The sequence below is a fragment of the Penicillium manginii genome (assembly GCF_028828005.1).
Source record: "Penicillium manginii strain IBT 31320 chromosome Unknown utg000005l:1.0-5665137.0:1.0-5668048.0, whole genome shotgun sequence".
NCBI lineage: Eukaryota > Fungi > Ascomycota > Eurotiomycetes > Eurotiales > Aspergillaceae > Penicillium > Penicillium manginii.
In genome coordinates, this window is record NW_026643106.1 from 1,511,467 (window position 1) to 1,528,947 (window position 17,481).

Consider the following 17,481-nt stretch of genomic DNA (forward strand, 5'->3'; position numbering starts at 1 on the left):
GCTGCTCTGAACGTTGACACCAATTCAAAAGAAGTTTGAATTGGTAGGCCCATCAATATCTCGGAGATTTACTCTAATCTGACGCCAACGAAAATTTATAGACTACCTATCCCGGTGTTGCTGTCGCCATGTTCCAGCATCGAGCAAATGAGGAAAGTTTCCTCAGCATCAGTAACAACCAAGACTATCGCTTTCACCTTCCTGGATATGGCCGTCCGTTGGATTATGCCCCGACCGAGCAGAACATATATGGCGTGGAGAGCCGGAGCATGTTCCCGACAGCTGCCGATGACCGAGATATTGAGAATGGATATACTGAGTAAGTTGGACTTCCCTTCTGGTCAAAAGGCAAATACTGAAGCCCACTTAGATTGCCTGTCCAGACTCTTCGCGAAATAGCCATGGTGGGTATCATGGAGCAGATAACAGACATCCCAGAATGGTGGAAGAAGGTATGTGCTAATTTGTACGTTGCTAAAGTCTCAGAGCCTTTTTAACCGTTTGTTTCTGGCAGGTCTCAGATTCTACTGTCACTGCGGAATGGAGAAAAATGGCTCTGAATAGCGGTCAAGATATCACGCAAAATATGGCCAACTGGATTGTGGATGAATTGACATTCAAGGCAATGATCTACGAGAGATTCCATTGCGTCGGGCTATACAACGGTGATTCCACCAAGTCTGATACGAATGTGCCAGAATCTCTCCTTCAAGAGATACGATCTTCAACTCAGGTCCTAGAGATGGAACATGAGGAGCTGAAATTCTATCACCCTCGAAGTTTCAACAGGCAGCGAGATCTTCTCGCAATGGCTCTTTACCCACTCATATATGGCAAAAGCCGCATTCTCCCGGATAGACTCATCGGCCTGGATGAGGCATTGCGATTCGCCGGCCAGGGCGAGGTTATACCTGTTCCTAGTGATAGTGGAGTCACGAGAGAGGACATGGCCTGGCGTGTACGAGCTCGAGCAGACATTTCAGTACGGCCATATAGCCGGATGTTTCAAGTTCTCCCATCAGACTGGCAGCTTGGAGATGATGGCCAATGGCACATTGCCACTTACATCAACAATTTGCACCCCGTCAAGCATCGCAATATATACGGGATCATTGAGAAGGCATTCAATTGCCTCGTTCCCCAATTTAACATGACCATAACCCCGCTCAAAGACATGCTTCATTCTCGGGCCCGAATCGAATACCACAAGGCCGAGTACTACCCTGTACCGAAAGAGACTGCGGATCGAGCACCCCAGATAAAACCCCGAGAAGCGCATAGTGAATTTGAGGAGCGTTATGAACAATGGAGGATGGAGAACTATAGTGCCGTTCAGCCTGATGCAGGGAAGTTCATTCCTTGGGCTGTGCCACGCTGCCTTATGTCAAAGCTCCCGGAAGATTTACCTAGTCCCGTTCGCATTGAGCAGGGGGTCGACCTGAAGCGAGACTATAAGGATAGGGGACTTCAAGTTGTTACTCGGCTCATGGGCGTGGATCTTACTCCTGATGACCCATATCATCAAACAGAGTGGCATGTCGAGGGTCAAATGGTCAGTATCCTAGCACAACCTCAGATGGCAAGACCTGTCTTGAAACTAAACGGCTTTTTTATATAGAATGAACATGTCTGTGCCGCGGCCTTCATTACCTACGAGATCGAGAATATGGAGGAAGCCATCATGGAATTTCGCAACGTAGTTGAAACAGCCACACTCGAAGAAGTGGACCATGAACCAAAAGACTTTATCTGGCTCAAGCAGGTATTCGGCCTGGAAAACGGCGAGCCGGCTATCCAGCGCTCCGGTTCAATGAGATGCTCTCTTGGACGTGCTATTATCTTCCCAAGCACGGTGCAGCACCGATTTACCAGATTCGAGCTGAAAGACAAGTCAAAGCCGGGCAAGTCGCGTGGTTTGGTGTTTTACTTGATCGACCCGAATATCCGGATTATCTCGACGGCCAATATTCCGCCTCAGCGACTAGATTGGACGCTGAAACCCGATCCCGAAGACGAAAAGCTTGCGGATTCTATGGCGAAATTAGCGCTTGATAATAGAGACAAGAAAGGGGACATGCCTTTGAGCTTGGACGAGGCGCTCAAGATAAGGGTTGGCTGTCTGAATGAACTGATTGAGTTTGCGCGGTATCAACAGGTTGCGTTTGAGTCAAATGTGTTGATGCTTTGAATTACTGGTCTTCTGGTCTTGTCTTATCTTTTCTATTTATCATATTCAAAATGCAATTGTTCAGGCGTTGAATTGGACACGAAAAACTAACTAGGTATAGATATTTCAGATTCCCGATCAATACCTACCTAGGTAGTAGTAGAGACACGCATGCTTTTTTATAGACATAGCGAAATGCGGATACCTAGGTACTCACGGTTTTGAGGATTCTAGTCACATACTAATTACTTGCAGTCCTACATGGTTGGAAGACTGGTATTGAAATCGCCGCGCTATGCCATTTTGTTAAGAATTTACACATACAGAAATACCCAGATGCACCCCGTTCTTTGTTCCAGAACACCATCATAACCTTGTAACTCATTTTCTAGCGGCCTTTCATCTCAGGGAACTCGTCCTCCAGCTTCAGTCGAGGAGCGACATTCATACTCATCAATTCCTGGATAAGAAGCTTGGCAGCATAAGGCATGACCATCTTGACGACGGACCGAGACGACTTGCAGCCGGGACACCAGTTCAGATAGCCCATGAAGCCACACTTCTCGCAAATGTCCACTTCGTGTCTGTCAGAGGAGATCATGAGACGTTCTAACAGCAGTTGGCTTGTTCCGTAGGCGATCAAACAATCACGTTCCATCTCACCGAGACGGAGACCACCGTCACGCGAACGACCTTCGGTAGGCTGGCGTGTCAGAGTAGCAGTGGGACCACGGGCACGAGAATGCATCTTGTCTTGAACCATGTGCTTGAGTTTCTGGTAATAAATTGGACCAGTGAACACATAGAATGGGAGTGGCTCGCCAGTAATACCAGACGTGAGCATGTCTTTACCACCGTAGCTGAAGCCATGATCAATCAAAATCTGTGACATTTCTTGAACGGGGCTACCACCGAAGCAAGTGCCGTAGCCGTGCTGTCCAGACAAAACACCTGCTTTGCCCGAAACCAGCTCCAACATCTTACCGACTGTCATTCGAGACGGGAAACCGTGAGGGTTCATGATGATATCGGGATTGATGCCTTGGTCGGTGAACGGCATATCAGCCTGGTCGACGATGATTCCAGTAACACCCTTCTGTCCGTGGCGAGATGAGAACTTATCTCCAACCTCAGGGCGACGGGTTTGGCGCGTCAAGATCTTGATGAGCCGCGTCTCGCCTTCTGTAGCAGATAGCATCACCTTGTCGATATATGCGGGGTCAGGGAGCTTGTAGGCCATTGGTGCAGGGTTCCAAGAGACAGGTTTGCCCGAGTCGGATCCCATAAGGCCCATCGTGTGAGCTTGATCAGGCACCCTCTTGTTGATGTACACCTCGCCTGATTTGACCTGCTCACCCACTGCGGCCAAACCATCAGCCTCAAGCAGTGCGTGTTTGAGAATTGGTGCGTCGTTCTCGTACTCTGGGCCAACCAGATCATCCTTCAATCCACTAGGATAACTCTTTAGGTTCGTGACATATTTGCGGAAGACCTGGCAACGTCCGAATCCGCGGTCGACCGAGCCCTTGTTCAAAACCAGAGCATCCTCAATATCATATCCAGAGTAACTCATAACAGCAACAGTGGCATTCTGTCCGGCGGGAAGCTGGTCGTATTTGGTCAATTCGATTGTCCGCGATTTGACCATTGGCTTCTGCGGATACACCATGAGATAAAGAATGGAATCAATTCGCTGGAACTGATTTGAAGCAATAGCACCAATAGCTTGTTTACCCATGGCACATTGGTAGGTATTACGAGGCGATTGGTTGTGGTGGGGATAAGGAATGAGGCCGGCAACAGCACCTAGCACAGTGAAGGGTTCGATCTCCAAATGGGTCGTGGCATCATTGATGTCTTTCTCGTAAATTGAGATGTAGGAATCATTTTCCTCGTTCACGTCAAGATATTCGACAAGACCCTGAGCAAGGAAATCGTCGAAAGCCATAGTACCATCCCTCAGCTTCTTCAAATGATGCTGGCGACACCGTGATTTGCCATCTTCCACGATTATGAGGGGCCGACAGATACGGCCATCATCTGTGGCGATATGGACTGACCGCTGGTGGTGATTGATGTAGATACTGACGAACTCAGAGATACGACCCATGCGGCGGAGCCTGCGGAAGGAATTGAGGAAGTATTTGGGACGTCTAGTCATGGCAGTTGGTGTACCGTTGATTGAAATTGTGTAGGTCCCAGGTGCGTAAAGCTCGAGTCCGCTGACAGTGGAGATGTCTTCTGCGCCTAACATGAAGATCAAGTTGCGCACTGGACCTTCTTCGTCGTTGGTCGTAATGTGGGTCATGAGGGCCAAGTTCTTGACCAGACCACAAGCCTCTCCTTCGGGGGTATCCGCCGGACACAGCATACCAAACTGGGATGGCTGCAGTGCACGCGGGCCACTGACCTTTCGAGTCTTTTCAAACTGACTGCTAATACGAGTCATCATGCCGAGTGCAGCAATGTAACTCAGTCTGCTCAGCACGTGAGTCACACCAGCGCGCTCCATGCGGAAACGCTTCAAGCTCCAGTTTCCAGTTGAAATGGCACGATTCATTCCCTGGGTGATGTGGTTACCATGCATACTCATCACACTCCACGCATCGAATTGTTCGGCGCGATTGCGCTTATTCAAGACCTTGTCGATGTTCATTTTGATATCAAAGCAAAATTTTTTGAACAGATCTTCGAATAACAAAGCCAAGAGCTGACCGGCCAATTCCAGCCGCTTGTTTCCGAGATAATCACGGTCGTCCACCATCGACGGATCGTTCTTGGCCATCAGAACACGACGGGCCATGTGAGCGACGTAGATAGCCTTTGGCCGGAAGTCCATGTTCTTGACTTCAATGTGGGAGATAATGACGGATGCGATGGCTTCCACGGCTTCTTGGACATGGGTCCTGCGATACGCTCCCTGCTTGCGGTTGATTTTGATACGGGAGCCAATCCACTCCAGCGCCTGCTGCTGCGTAAAAATGCCTAAGTTAATAGCCTCTTCGAAGTTGATTGCGAAATCATCCTGATAGAGACTATCAGAGCCAGCTACAAGCTGCAACATTTCCTTATCGGTGTGGATTCCCATGGCTTTGAGCAGAACAACAATTGGAATATCCTCGCTGAGCACGTTATGCTTCACGACGAGTCGGTCCTTCTTGAGAACAATGTAACTCTTTGATTTTCTCTCGTTAGAAGAACTGTACAACATTTTAGTATTAGCATTCAAGAAGACGCGAGATGGCTAGTCGATTACGAACCTGGTAACTGAAGCCTGCACGATCTCTTTCTTTGGATCGGTTTCCACAATGATACGATTCTTGCTCAGTTGCTCCTGAACAAGAATCACCTTCTCTGTTCCATTCACAATGAAATAACCACCAGGATCCAGTGGACATTCATTAAGGACCGTCATCTGCGCCGGGGTCTTGTTTGCCAGAACACATTTGGAGCTGCGAAGCATCACGGGCATTCGACCAATCGACACACCTTTTCGATGAACCCTCTTCCTGCCTCTCACATATTCGAAATCGATGAGGATGGGGGCCGCGTAGGTAGTATCTCTAAGTCGGCACTCCTGCGGAGTCACATCTGACTCAAATTCAACCCCGGCGTCCTGCATCTCGTCTGCACGGCGAGGCGAACCAACGTAGATGTCCGTAAACTTGATATAGAATTGATGGTCGACATCGCTGCGAATTATAGCGCTTGATTCAACGATCTTCTTCAGTTGTACCTCAACAAAGTAGTTGTATGAGTCGATGTGTTGCTTGACCAAACCCTTCACCTTCAGAAAAGCGGGGAGCAAGTTCCATTTGTCCTTTGCAGTATCGATTGGGTCTGTAAGCGATTTGTTGTAGTAAAAAGGCTCTAGGAGCGCATCAAACGGATCTCTTTCCCTGTAATCAGACTTGACCGGCGGCTCGGCGGCTTCGTTGAACTCGGCCGGGTGATGGGATTCTTTGGCGATGGAGGAGCGTTTTCTCTTCGAGGGATCGGTCGCTGAGGCAGCCGTAGCCTAATTTATCCGGAAAACCAATGTTAGTATGCCTATTGTGTGTTGTATGTCTGAGTAAAAGGTTTTGTTACCTCCGAGAGGCGCCGGCCCTGGGCAGTCGCAGAAGCCTGCAATTTCTTGCGAGGCGGCATTGTGACTAAACAGCTGGGTTTGGAAGAGACGTTTTCCGCAATCTCAAGCCACACAGGTGTCAGGATATCAAGAAATTTGGGTGCGCATTCGCCAGAGTCATGCAGCGTGGAGGGGAAGCGGCCTTGTCACAAAATTTGGCTTATCTCATCGCCAGCTATCCATATCGGGTTAGCGTTGATACCTGAGGCCACATATTTCAGTGATGAGAAGAACACAACCTACAATTCTGATATTATATTTGATTGCCAAACTTATCAATATCAATTTGACGCGTAGTAATCAAGCGAAATGCGATCCATCGTTTCTGTATCGTAGGTAGCTGTAGCAAATTCCAAGATTGGATACTACTACTATTGTGACTCGAACAAATGAAGTAACTAGTTACCTCAAGCTATATACTAGTAAGTATGTTAGTAGTAGCAGCAGTTAGTACTAGTAGTAGGTAGTGTTATTCGCGTCACGAGAACTTATCAAAACACAAGTTTCCAGGTGGCTGGTTTTACCTGGGCATGGCTACTATTAGTACAATGGTGCTAGGCATATCCTAAATAGTAGGTAGTAAGGTTGATGCTCCATCAAAAGAAAAAAATCATTGTCAGAACCTTGGAACTTCGGGCTTCAATCTTGTAATTTTTTGGGGAATTTGCAACAACCACTCGGATTTCATGGACTCGGAGGCAATGAGATATGCCGCAAATATCATTCATGCTAGAAGTAGGGCACCACCGGCAGCCTGTCTTCACGTTTCTAATTGAAAATTGAAACCCCGAGACGGTCTTAAGTGCAGACCCCACCCCCAGGGGAAAATAGCCCCGCGCTACAGATTTGACATCCCACACAATGCGACCAACCCTATCTACCTGGGCACTATGAACAAAAACTTGATTAGGGTTGTGTCCAGTGCAACTCCAGTTAAAAATTGCATCAGAGTGGGTCCCTGAGAGGCATCGCACATGCGTTCCTTCCAGACGTTTTTTGATGTCTGCACGGTCTTGCATGATCTACCTGGCCATGGCTGAGTGGAGATGTGAGGCAAACCTACACCTCCCGCGATGCCCATTCTAGCTAGACTGCCTTGAAGTGGAGATCAGCGATCACGGCGATTTACCAGAGACAAGGGTGGCAATTGGGACTTATCCTTGACCTGTTGAAGGAGGACGTCCCCATAAGCATGGATTTCCATCAGCTCCTAGGACGGGAAATACGTATCAAAAGCGAGTCAGGGTTGCACGGTGGCCATTGCTTTTGTACTATGCTGATTTGTCCGATGCACCGTGCATTCGCCATTCGTGTCTCATTCCTAGGAGACTTGCGACTCGAGTTGGGACGATTTAGTCGGTGATGCCTGTGGCGAAAATATGGCTTGACCGCAACTCCTGGTAATTTCGAATTGCCACACTAGGCGTTGGGAGCGAACCGTAGTACTTGAAACAAAAAAAAAGCCCCCGAGATCGAGGCCACAACCCAGGAATTACCCGACACCTGTACAGTGTCGAATCCCAAAGGCTCCAATCACGATAGAGTGCCATAAGTACAATACAGACAAACCATGCGCAGGTAGGCCCCGCACCGAGAGCATTGACTACGATTCTAGTTGATAGTATTTTAATCCCAACAAAGAAAAGAAGCACACGTGGCCGAGGATGGAATGGGCCTGGGTTGCGGCGACATTCCCCATCCTTTGTTCGAGTTATGGAGTGATATTGGCCTGGAGGTTGCCGCTCTGAGCTTTCTAGGCTAAAGCTTAGAATCTAGGGTACGGAGTGCTGAGTACGCTCTCGGTAACAAGTCCACTTGATATCCTTTTCCCTGCATTGGAGACGGCTGCTGGAAAGGGATTAATCCGTCAGCCCCCTCTTTTTTTCGGGCCCCAATACACTAACAATCTGGGAAAATGAACAGGGATGGAACGATATCGGTACCGAAGTGTCTCATTGCGAATTGGTCGAGGCGCAAATTGCGTTGGGCATGAAAGGCGCCTCCCCATTCTTTGGCACTTATTTCGGGCCTAAGGCTGAGAGGCGCCCACGCGCGCCCACGGGGAATCCTTGAGTGGTTGCTCTCCACTTAGAACTTCGATAGTCTGCCCCTCGTCGGGGAGTTAAAATGGAGAGATGGATGTGTCATTTTGCAGCACACTGAGATCATCATGTCACATCATCCGAGCGAGGGGTTCCCGCGACAAGCGTCGGATCACACGGACCCTACAACCACAGACGACAGATCTAGAATCCGCACTGTCCAGGTTGATTCGACTGGAGAAAGTAAGAAAGGAAGCAAGAGAAGCGGGATGATTGGCGATCGCCGCTCCGATTGCCAGGAAGTGCCTCCATCCAGGCGACTGGGGTTCGTGCAGGATCTCCACATCATTGGTATGCTCGTCATTCGGTGGATCAGGGGCTCCCAACCAACGCGATCAGCATCGGATGGCTTGTATCACGTTCACCGCTTCTCTCGCCAATTTCCCGTGGTGTCCGTGGTATCGAGAACTGAAGGCCATTGGGGGGAGATGGGGGCCGAGGGTCTTATCGCGTGGCTATTGGATCTAAGGTACTATGGGAATGGTATTAAGTACTCCGTACTCCGTAGTACAATATCCAAAATTGTACTCCGTATGCTTGTATGAATACTCCATATAAATTCAGAGGGTTAGAGGGGAAAGGGAAAAAGCAAAAAACACCTTGAAAAGAGAAAAGTACTAGTTGCAGTACAACCCCCTTTCTTTGAATGGTGGATCCCACTGATAATCATTTTGATGGCTCAGCGGCGAAGTGAACCTTGGAAAGCGAGGGGCGCGAACCATTCCACGCGAATTCTCAGTCAAAGAGTTCAAGCTACCTAGGTAGGTGTCTACTAGTACTCCGTCACTAGAGTATAATACTAGTAGTAAGCGCCCAGATATGTTTCGCTTTGTGAACTTTTTCTCTGTGAGGGGACTCTGCCGAATTCCTCGCTAGGGCACGATCCAGGCACGCCGACTCCGTGCACTACGTTCAAAGGACGATCCGCTGTCACACCGGCGACACAGCACCACTCGGCGCGTCTCCACTCGCTCGAAACAATACAGTGGCTTGTCAATTGGCGTGGGCAATTATGTACTCCTGCAGCTGCCACGCCGTGGCCAGCGCATCTCATTCTCTCCGCTCTTCCCCCTTGCGGGCACGGCGTGTGAGCACGATCGTAGAACCCTAGCCCGGCGAAGAATCATATCCATGATTCAACCATGAAGCTGCCATGACTACCCCGGGCTGCTAGCCCCGAGCTGCACCCTGGTCGTACAGCCGGCGCGGATACGCCAATCACCTGCGGGTCTCGATCGATTTCCGAGTAACGATGGCGATCATCTGCTGTGGTCGTCAAGTTTCGCACGGGTGTAGTGGTAGTAAATTGAATACTACTAGTATATACCAGGTAGTGGGTGATTGATACTAGTAATAAAATGGCCTTAAGTTGTATATGATGGGAAGTTGATTATACAAAGATATAGTACTTAGGTATCTGGGTTCAAGCTGTTTCGGCTCTTCGCCTTCCCCTCTCTTCGCCACCCAAAATTGAAGAATGATTTAAAGACCATAGTATAATCTAGTCTAGCACCGGGGGGGGAGGAGGGGAACCAGCTGAAGCCCTAAAAGTGACCAACAGCGCGTTCGTACGGCGATTGCCGAATAGGGTTGGCCTGGTCTCCCCGCTCTTCATTGCTTTGGAACACATCTTCCTCCCAGCCTCTTCTGCCTTTCTTTCCCTTTCCACTTCCTCCGTGTACAACATTCTCCTTTCTCCTCTCTCTCTCTTCTCTCTCTCTCTCTTTCTATTTTCGGCAGCAACTCATTCGTTTGGTCCCCCTCCGTCGAACCTCGCGGTTTCGCTAAGTGGAGGCCTTTTGGGCGGTAGGCATCTCCATCCCACTCTGCAACTCCCCTGCGGCTGATCTCCGCACCCTTTCCAGGAACACCAAGTTTTTTTTTTCTTCCTGCCTGGAACACGCAAAAATCCTTAGATGCAGTTGTCATCTTTGAACATCGACCCGTGAGATTTCTTGTGATTTAACCAGTTGTCCTCTCGAGGCGTTCATTGTGTGAGTGCCCTCTTTTCGCGAGTGATCGTCGCGCCCACCACCCCTCAGCCCCTCTCAACCTTCCCCTTACTTGGAGAAACAACCTCGGACGAACGAGCTTCACCACACAACGCCACCCCACGATTCCCTACCACCTCCAATATCCACCTCGCTAGCGACGGGCGCGGGAAATTCTGTCAACCGTGTGGGGGCTGGTCGCTTGTTCGCTTGTCCTGCGGGCGCCTTAAAAGTTCCTCAGCGCGTGCCAACAATTCTGGAGAATCCTCTTCGTGCTGACCGGTGTTGGGATCTTAGTTGAACTGCCCGGTTTCGTTGCCCATCATGGCCTTCAAGAATGGGCTGAGTGAACGCCTCGACGAGCTCCGATTCCCTTCCCCTCGATCCCCCCCATCGGAGTCCGCCTTCCCAGGCTATACGTCTTTATCGCCTGGCCATTCGAACTTGGCCCCCGGTTTCTCACGACCTAATAGTGATGTTCGGGCCAATCTGCAGCGCCGCTTCACAACCGATTCCAGCAAATTTTCGTCCTCATGGAATTATTTGAACCAGGGGAGTACTCCGATGCCAGACCCTCTCGACCTGCTATCTTCGGTAAGCCTAGAGCTCTCATACGTCTCTCTATACCTGCATGCACTTCTGCTTGAGGGTATCCTTCTCCTTGGTTCTCTCCTTGGTTCTTCAACCATATATGACGAATGTAAACGCGGGGAATGATGGGGCGGGGTTCAGCTGCAGTGATGGAAATGTTGAGTCTCCATGCGGTGCAAATGGCCACAGAATCCTGAGCAGAGACTCCCCCGAACCCTTGATTTTCATTTCCAGGGGAAGTGACTAATAGCACCTGTCAATATTGCGCAACATTGTGGATTCTTCTCATTGAGCGCTTTTGTTCGCATGGCAAGCTCAACTCTCACTTGATCCCTCATCCTTCATCCCTCACCCCTCCTAACTTTACCTTCACCACCTCACTTCCCACCTTCAACCTTTTCTATCCCAGCACCATCATCATTTCATATCTCTTATTTCATATTGTTCCTCAAGCATTTGACCGAATCAGGCAACTGCTACCTGGCCAAGTCTCATTCCACTGGTGACCCACCCGTGACTCTGCTTGACTAGGCTGTGCTTGTTCCCTTTCTTCCATCCCATGATCTTGATCTTTTCCCAAACCTTGCCTCACTACCATCTCCATCCCTACTCAAAACAAACTCTTCTCCTGAGTCCGCATCTCCCCTGCTTTGTTGATTGAAGCCTACAGTGCTAACTGACCTGGACGTTCTCAATAGTTCGAGAAGAAGCGACAGCATATTGAGTATATGCGAGAACAGAAAAGACGCTTTGAAGAAGATATGAAATTGCTCGACATGCAGCACGAGAAAGAAAAGATTGAGATGGATCAGCTCGCTCGTGACTTGGCCAAGGCTGGTCTCGGTGGTGCAGCCAGCGAGCCCACTACTCCTCCCGAGTATCGGGAGCCTCCTCCTGCTCAGACTGCGGTCTCTCGCCCTGGAAGATTCTCAAATGCCAGTGTGACTTCATCTCCTGGATTCTTCAATGCTTTCGCCCCATCTCCTCAGCTCACCTCCCCGCAACAACCTGTCGATCGGTTCGCAGGCCATTCGGTGCCTGGGTCTCGCCGCAACTCCGAGAAAGAGGAGTTTGTTATGGAGTCGAATTATCGATCCACCAATGCGTAAGTCAACCACCTAGTTTGCTACTCATCATTCATCCCCCGAAGTTCCTTCCATCTTCATTCTCGAGGTTTGGGGGCGAGGTTATGTACATGAAACTGACAAAAAATCACAGAGTTCATCGTCTGTCGCTACCTTCTAGCAACTACAATGGCCAATACCGACCGAACGTGTCTGGTTTTGGTAGCAACTCGGGTGTGAACAGCTCCTTTGCTGGAACAAAGCATCTGTTCCCGAGCGACGAAGAGAAGCATTTCATGATGGATCAAGATCGCTTGTCGACCCCCGATATTAAGGGCTATATTCGGATGACCGACCCTGACGACAAATTCCCAACTCTCTCGCGCCGAGGTGGTTCCAACATTGTAAGTTCAAATATCCCAGAACCGTCAGGCTGCACTGAATTTAAACTCACTATCGATGAAGTTGTCTGCGAATCCAGATGCCCTTGATCTAGCTGGCTCCCGCAACCCGGGCGCAGAACATCCTCACTCGTTCCACAGTCGTCACCGTTCTGCTCATCAGAGCATGCCAAAGACACTGAACAACTTCCGCCTGGACCACGGGCATAATGGCAACTCGACAAATGACGAGCAAGCGAACAGCTCTCAGCCTCGCCATGCCGCGCGTCATTCGCTCGGGGAAGGCTTCGTGTTCCCAAGCGAGCGTAACAACGACGCCACGACTCCGGTTCCCTCGAATCGACCAGTTCCCCTCCAGTCGTATTCGACAAATGACCTCCCCACGGTCAAAGGAAACGGCAACGGCTTTGACGCGGCCATAACTCCGCCCAATACTTATGCCGAGAACATTCATCACCAACATCATTCCAGTATGGGGCGATTACCTGCCGGCAATTCTAACTCCCGTTCTGCAAAAGGATCTCCCGAGTCCGAAAGTATCAAAGCTACTCAGCCAATCCTGCAAGCCAGTGCACCCCCCCTTTGGACCTCAGATCACTCCAGCCACGACGAACTCTGGCGTGTCTGGGTATATTGCGTCCAATACACTGCAGTTCCCGATGCATGCAGGATATCCAACGCAGCCTTTTGTCAACCAAGGTGGACAAGTCAACAACCAAGTCCCAGCCATGACCGCTGGAAACCCCTATCTGGCATATAACAACTTCACGGGTGGTTACCGATTCACTGAATCAAATGGTCGGGGCGGAGTTGGACAGCGTCGCCAGACTGAAAGCGACTCTAGCCAGCTTAATCGTTTTACCAATTTCCCTCTCGAGCACTACAAGGGTGAGCTGTATAGTCTCTGCAAAGACCAGCATGGCTGCAGATATCTGCAACGCAAGCTCGAGGAACGGAATCCCGAACATGTACAGCTGATTTTCAGCGAGACATACATGCATGTGATTGAACTGATGACTGGTGAGTGTTCACACTGATGGCCCGAGACAAACCGACTAATCAATTTCTAGATCCGTTTGGTAACTATCTTTGCCAGAAGCTCCTCGAGTTTTCAAATGATGAACAACGCACCGCGCTCATTGACAATGCTGCTCCTCAGCTTGTTAAAATAGCGCTCAACCAACATGGAACTCGTGCACTGCAGAAGATGATCGAGTTCATCTCGACCACCGAACAGACTGTCACTGTGATCAAGGCACTGGAACGACATGTTGTCGAACTTGTTCAAGATTTGAATGGCAACCATGTGATCCAGAAGTGTCTTAATCGTCTATCTAAAAAGGATGCCGAGTTTATCTATCATTCTGTCGGCGATCGTTGTGTCACTGTTGGCACCCATCGCCACGGATGCTGTGTTCTACAACGTTGCATCGACCATGCATCCGGTGACCAGAAGGATCGCCTGATTGGTCAAATCACTAAGAATGCTTACCAACTGGTTCAAGATCCCTTTGGCAACTATGTTGTCCAGTACATCCTGGATCTCGGTGATCCTTTCTACACTGGTCCCCTTTGCCAAACCTTCGCAGGCAATGTCCCGGCTCTGTCCAAACAGAAGTTTAGCTCCAATGTCATCGAGAAATGCTTACGCACTGCTGATTCGGAAAATCGCCGTGCCTTGATTGATGAAATGCTGAGTGGAAACGAGCTGGAGAAGATGCTGCGTGACTCCTATGCCAACTATGTTGTGCAGACCGCGATGGAGTTTGCCGACCCCGAGACTCGCACCCGCATCATTGAAGCTGTCCGGCCTCTGGTTCATTCAATTCGCGGTACCCCACATGGTCGTCGCATTGCTGGCAAAATCATGTCGGCTGAAACTTCAAGCCGTCCTACCAGCGGCCATGTCACTCCCAATGAGATCAGCAACACGCCCAAGCAGATGTTGCAGAAACCATTCGGATTTCAGCAAGGCCCAGTTCCTGCCTTTAATGGAACCACTGCCTTCAATGGCCAGAACGCTTTGCCGACCCCTGCGCAGAGCTCATCGAACACCCCTCCCAGCGGAACAGCTGAGGGACCCATGTTCGGATCCCCTGGATCTGCTCCAAACATCGGTGTTCAGAACCAGCTTTACGCCTACTACTAAATAGGGATTGTACAAATTTCTTTGTGCATACATCCCTAATTGTACCCATACAAATGAATGATACGATATTTTGATGATTTCACGGATTTTCTCACACGACTGTCATCAGAATGGGGCCCTAGTTGCATGATCTACTCGGTTGCAGCATCATCTTTTAGCCCATTCGTCTCTTTTTCGCCTGCATTTGCATACCCCCCATGAAGTCGCTATGGCGCGATGCAGTCTGCATTGGAGCAGCTTAAGCTCCACCACTCCTATTCCTTTCTTCCCTGACTTCTGTACTTTTCCCACTCTCAGTTTCGTTGTGGTTTTCCTACCTGTTTCTCCTTTTTTATTTCCCAATTGCCCTGCAAGATCCGAGAAAGACTGGCAATCAGGTCGCTTCGGTTGTTCCTTGTGTTCCCTCGAAAAACCGAATCCCTTCCATCTTACTCGGCTGCGAATACGCATTGCAAGGCCCATTTCAATTCCCGTCTATGTGTTCACTCATCATTTTGCCCCCTTCCCCCTGTAACTTGCGTCCTGGTTTTCATATGCATCTCGTGTGCTGATACGGGATCGAATACCACAAATAACACCTTTTTCCTGCATGGGAAGAGTGGCATGCTTGTGGCGTTCTTGTGAATTTTACATCGTGGGGAAGGACACAGAAACTGTTGGGATTTGCTGCACCTGGGATTTTATATGCTAGGAGTGGTGAGCTCTCGTGGTATCATTGTTACTTCCTGTTGGCTTGATTTTCGGCCGCGATCTTGAGTTCTGCCCTATATTTCACATTTTGCATGTTTGTAATTTAGTCCACGAAATCTATTCTTATCCAAGTTTTGTATTAACGACATTCTGGTTGTAGAAAATACTCTAATCTACCGTAGTCTAGTTTAGATAAATGCCCAAATACCCGCGCCCTGTCAATTTTAAGCAAGGCATATCTATTCCCCTGACGCGACGCGAGAACACGTGACTGAACAGGGATCGGAGTTGCAGATCCAGGACTCCGCATATTTCGGTCAGCTGGGTCCTCTCGATTGACAACTTGACACCTCGAAAGAAGTGGCAAACTGGCACATATGCAGCCAGTCGATGTTGCGCGCTCGTTGAGAGCTCAATGGCCATGCCGAGAAGTTCAGGCGCAACAGCTTGCTACCTTGTTCAATGTATGTGCTGTTAATATCCCCACGAGCAATACGTCGTTTGTGGTGCGCCCGCAAAACAACGTTGAAGGAGATATGCTTACGGTTGACTTGTATCCTACAGCCTCATCTTCCTAGCCCACCGACCTTGGTTGTCCATGGCATTTCTGCAACTTGCAAATCCACAATTATCCGCGGAGTTCTATCTACACTCGAAGTACCGCACGCCGTTGTCCGAAGCAGCGAGTGTATCACTGGGCGACATCTTCTTACCAAGATTCTCTGGAACACCCTCGAGGCTCTGGGTCAAAAGGATGAATGGGAGAAATTTGGAAAGGGACGATGCGAGCATGTCAGTACACTCGCAGTGTTGCTGGAAGAGTGCCTTGCAACGCGAACTCCGGAAAAACGAGGGAAATTTGTACTAGTTCTGGACGAGATTGATAGGCAAAGAGAGGCACCGCACACTCTACTGTCGGCATTGGCGCGACTTGGAGAAATTGTGAGTTTCCAGGCCGAAAAAATATTGGAGCAATGCAATACTGACAATCTCAACAGGTCCCCTCGCTCTGTGTTGTTCTGGTCCTCAGCTCGACTCCTCGACCTATGTTCCTTCAAAATACAGCAGTTCCGCATATCAGCTTCCCTCCGTACACACGCAAAGAGGCCATTGATATCCTTCTGGCCTCCCCAATACCCACCGTGGAAGGCTTACCCGATGAATCATCATATCAAATTTACCCTCATTTTGTCTCTACCGTCTATGATACTCTGATTGGGCCAACCGTTGGCTCCATTCCAACGTTCCGATCCATCTGCCAGCGACTGTGGCCACAATTTGTGGCTCCCATTATCCAGGGCGAGGCAGCACCTGGCGGAGGCACGGATTGGGACTTTGCACGACTAGTAGTGAAGAACAGAGTGCTTTTCCGCCACCAAGGAGAATCGGCTCTGGTGCATCGAATTGTCCCAGGGGAATCTGCCGCCTCGAGCAAAACCAACCGCACGCCATATGCACCCAAAGCAGTCTCTTCGGCCCTGCCTCACTTGCCATATTTCTCTACCTTGATCTTGACTTCGGCGTACCTGGCATCTCATACTCCGCAACGACTGGACACGATCTTTTTCTCAAAATTCTCTTCCTCGTCACTATCTGCTCGCAATAAACGCGCTCACCACCGGCGTCGTCTGAAGGTTCTTTCACAAGCCCAGGCAGAGGAGCGACAAGCAGCCAATGATCCCTCAACGCCAAACAAAAAGGGCAGGCGATCGAAGACCCGAATTACAAAGTCCACCCTCTCCTCGGCGTTTGCAACGTCCTCGGCCACCACTTCAGCAATTGGTGGCGGCGGAGGAATCACCGGCCCATCCACCATCCTAACAGCCCGGCCATTCCCATTAGAACGCCTCCTGGCCGTCTACCATGCCGTTGATCCGAACCCACCAGCTAATCCAATCCACACCCCCGCAGTCTCGGACCAGATCTATGCCGAACTAGCTACATTGCGTCGGCTGCGTTTAGTGGTTCCAGCTTCGGGTCACCATGGCGGGGCCACTATGGGCAGTGGCAATACGAGCGCGGATGCAGGAGAGAAGTGGTGCGTCAATGTATCGGGTGACTGGATCGGCGAGTTGGCCAAGGGGATCGGTGTTGAAGTTGGAGAATGGCTGGCCGGTGGATTGGACTAGTTATTGGTTCTCCGGCTCCGTTTTTTTGGTTTACATTGCGCGGTGTTTACTTATGCATGCGGCTCTTC

General features: G+C 49.8%; 4 protein-coding genes across 4 annotated transcripts; 3 read left to right on the top strand and 1 right to left on the bottom strand.

The window, feature by feature from the left end:
* Window positions 1-128: 128 nt before the first annotated feature.
* N7533_006944 (DUF4246 domain-containing protein) lies at window positions 129-2,188 on the top strand (the record flags this gene model as incomplete). The annotated part of the gene is made up of 4 exons (XM_057103594.1): window positions 129-319; window positions 371-452; window positions 515-1,552; window positions 1,619-2,188. The coding sequence occupies 4 exons, from the start codon at window positions 129-131 to the stop codon at window positions 2,186-2,188; spliced, it is 1,881 nt and encodes a 626-aa protein (XP_056958551.1).
* Window positions 2,189-2,555: 367 nt separating this feature from the next.
* N7533_006945 (DNA-directed RNA polymerase III core subunit RET1) lies at window positions 2,556-6,316 on the bottom strand (the record flags this gene model as incomplete). The annotated part of the gene is made up of 3 exons (XM_057103595.1): window positions 2,556-5,367; window positions 5,428-6,185; window positions 6,257-6,316. 3 exons carry the CDS (start codon window positions 6,314-6,316, stop codon window positions 2,556-2,558), a joined length of 3,630 nt encoding a protein of 1,209 aa, XP_056958552.1.
* A 4,397-nt stretch (window positions 6,317-10,713) lies between these two features.
* N7533_006946 (uncharacterized protein) lies at window positions 10,714-14,594 on the top strand (the record flags this gene model as incomplete). Its single annotated transcript, XM_057103596.1, has 6 exons — window positions 10,714-10,983; window positions 11,679-12,085; window positions 12,199-12,448; window positions 12,510-12,951; window positions 13,016-13,465; window positions 13,516-14,594. The coding sequence occupies 6 exons, from the start codon at window positions 10,714-10,716 to the stop codon at window positions 14,592-14,594; spliced, it is 2,898 nt and encodes a 965-aa protein (XP_056958553.1).
* Window positions 14,595-15,661: 1,067 nt separating this feature from the next.
* N7533_006947 (origin of replication complex subunit 5 family protein) lies at window positions 15,662-17,413 on the top strand (the record flags this gene model as incomplete). Its single annotated transcript, XM_057103597.1, has 3 exons — window positions 15,662-15,790; window positions 15,849-16,226; window positions 16,283-17,413. The coding sequence occupies 3 exons, from the start codon at window positions 15,662-15,664 to the stop codon at window positions 17,411-17,413; spliced, it is 1,638 nt and encodes a 545-aa protein (XP_056958554.1).
* Window positions 17,414-17,481: the final 68 nt, after the last annotated feature.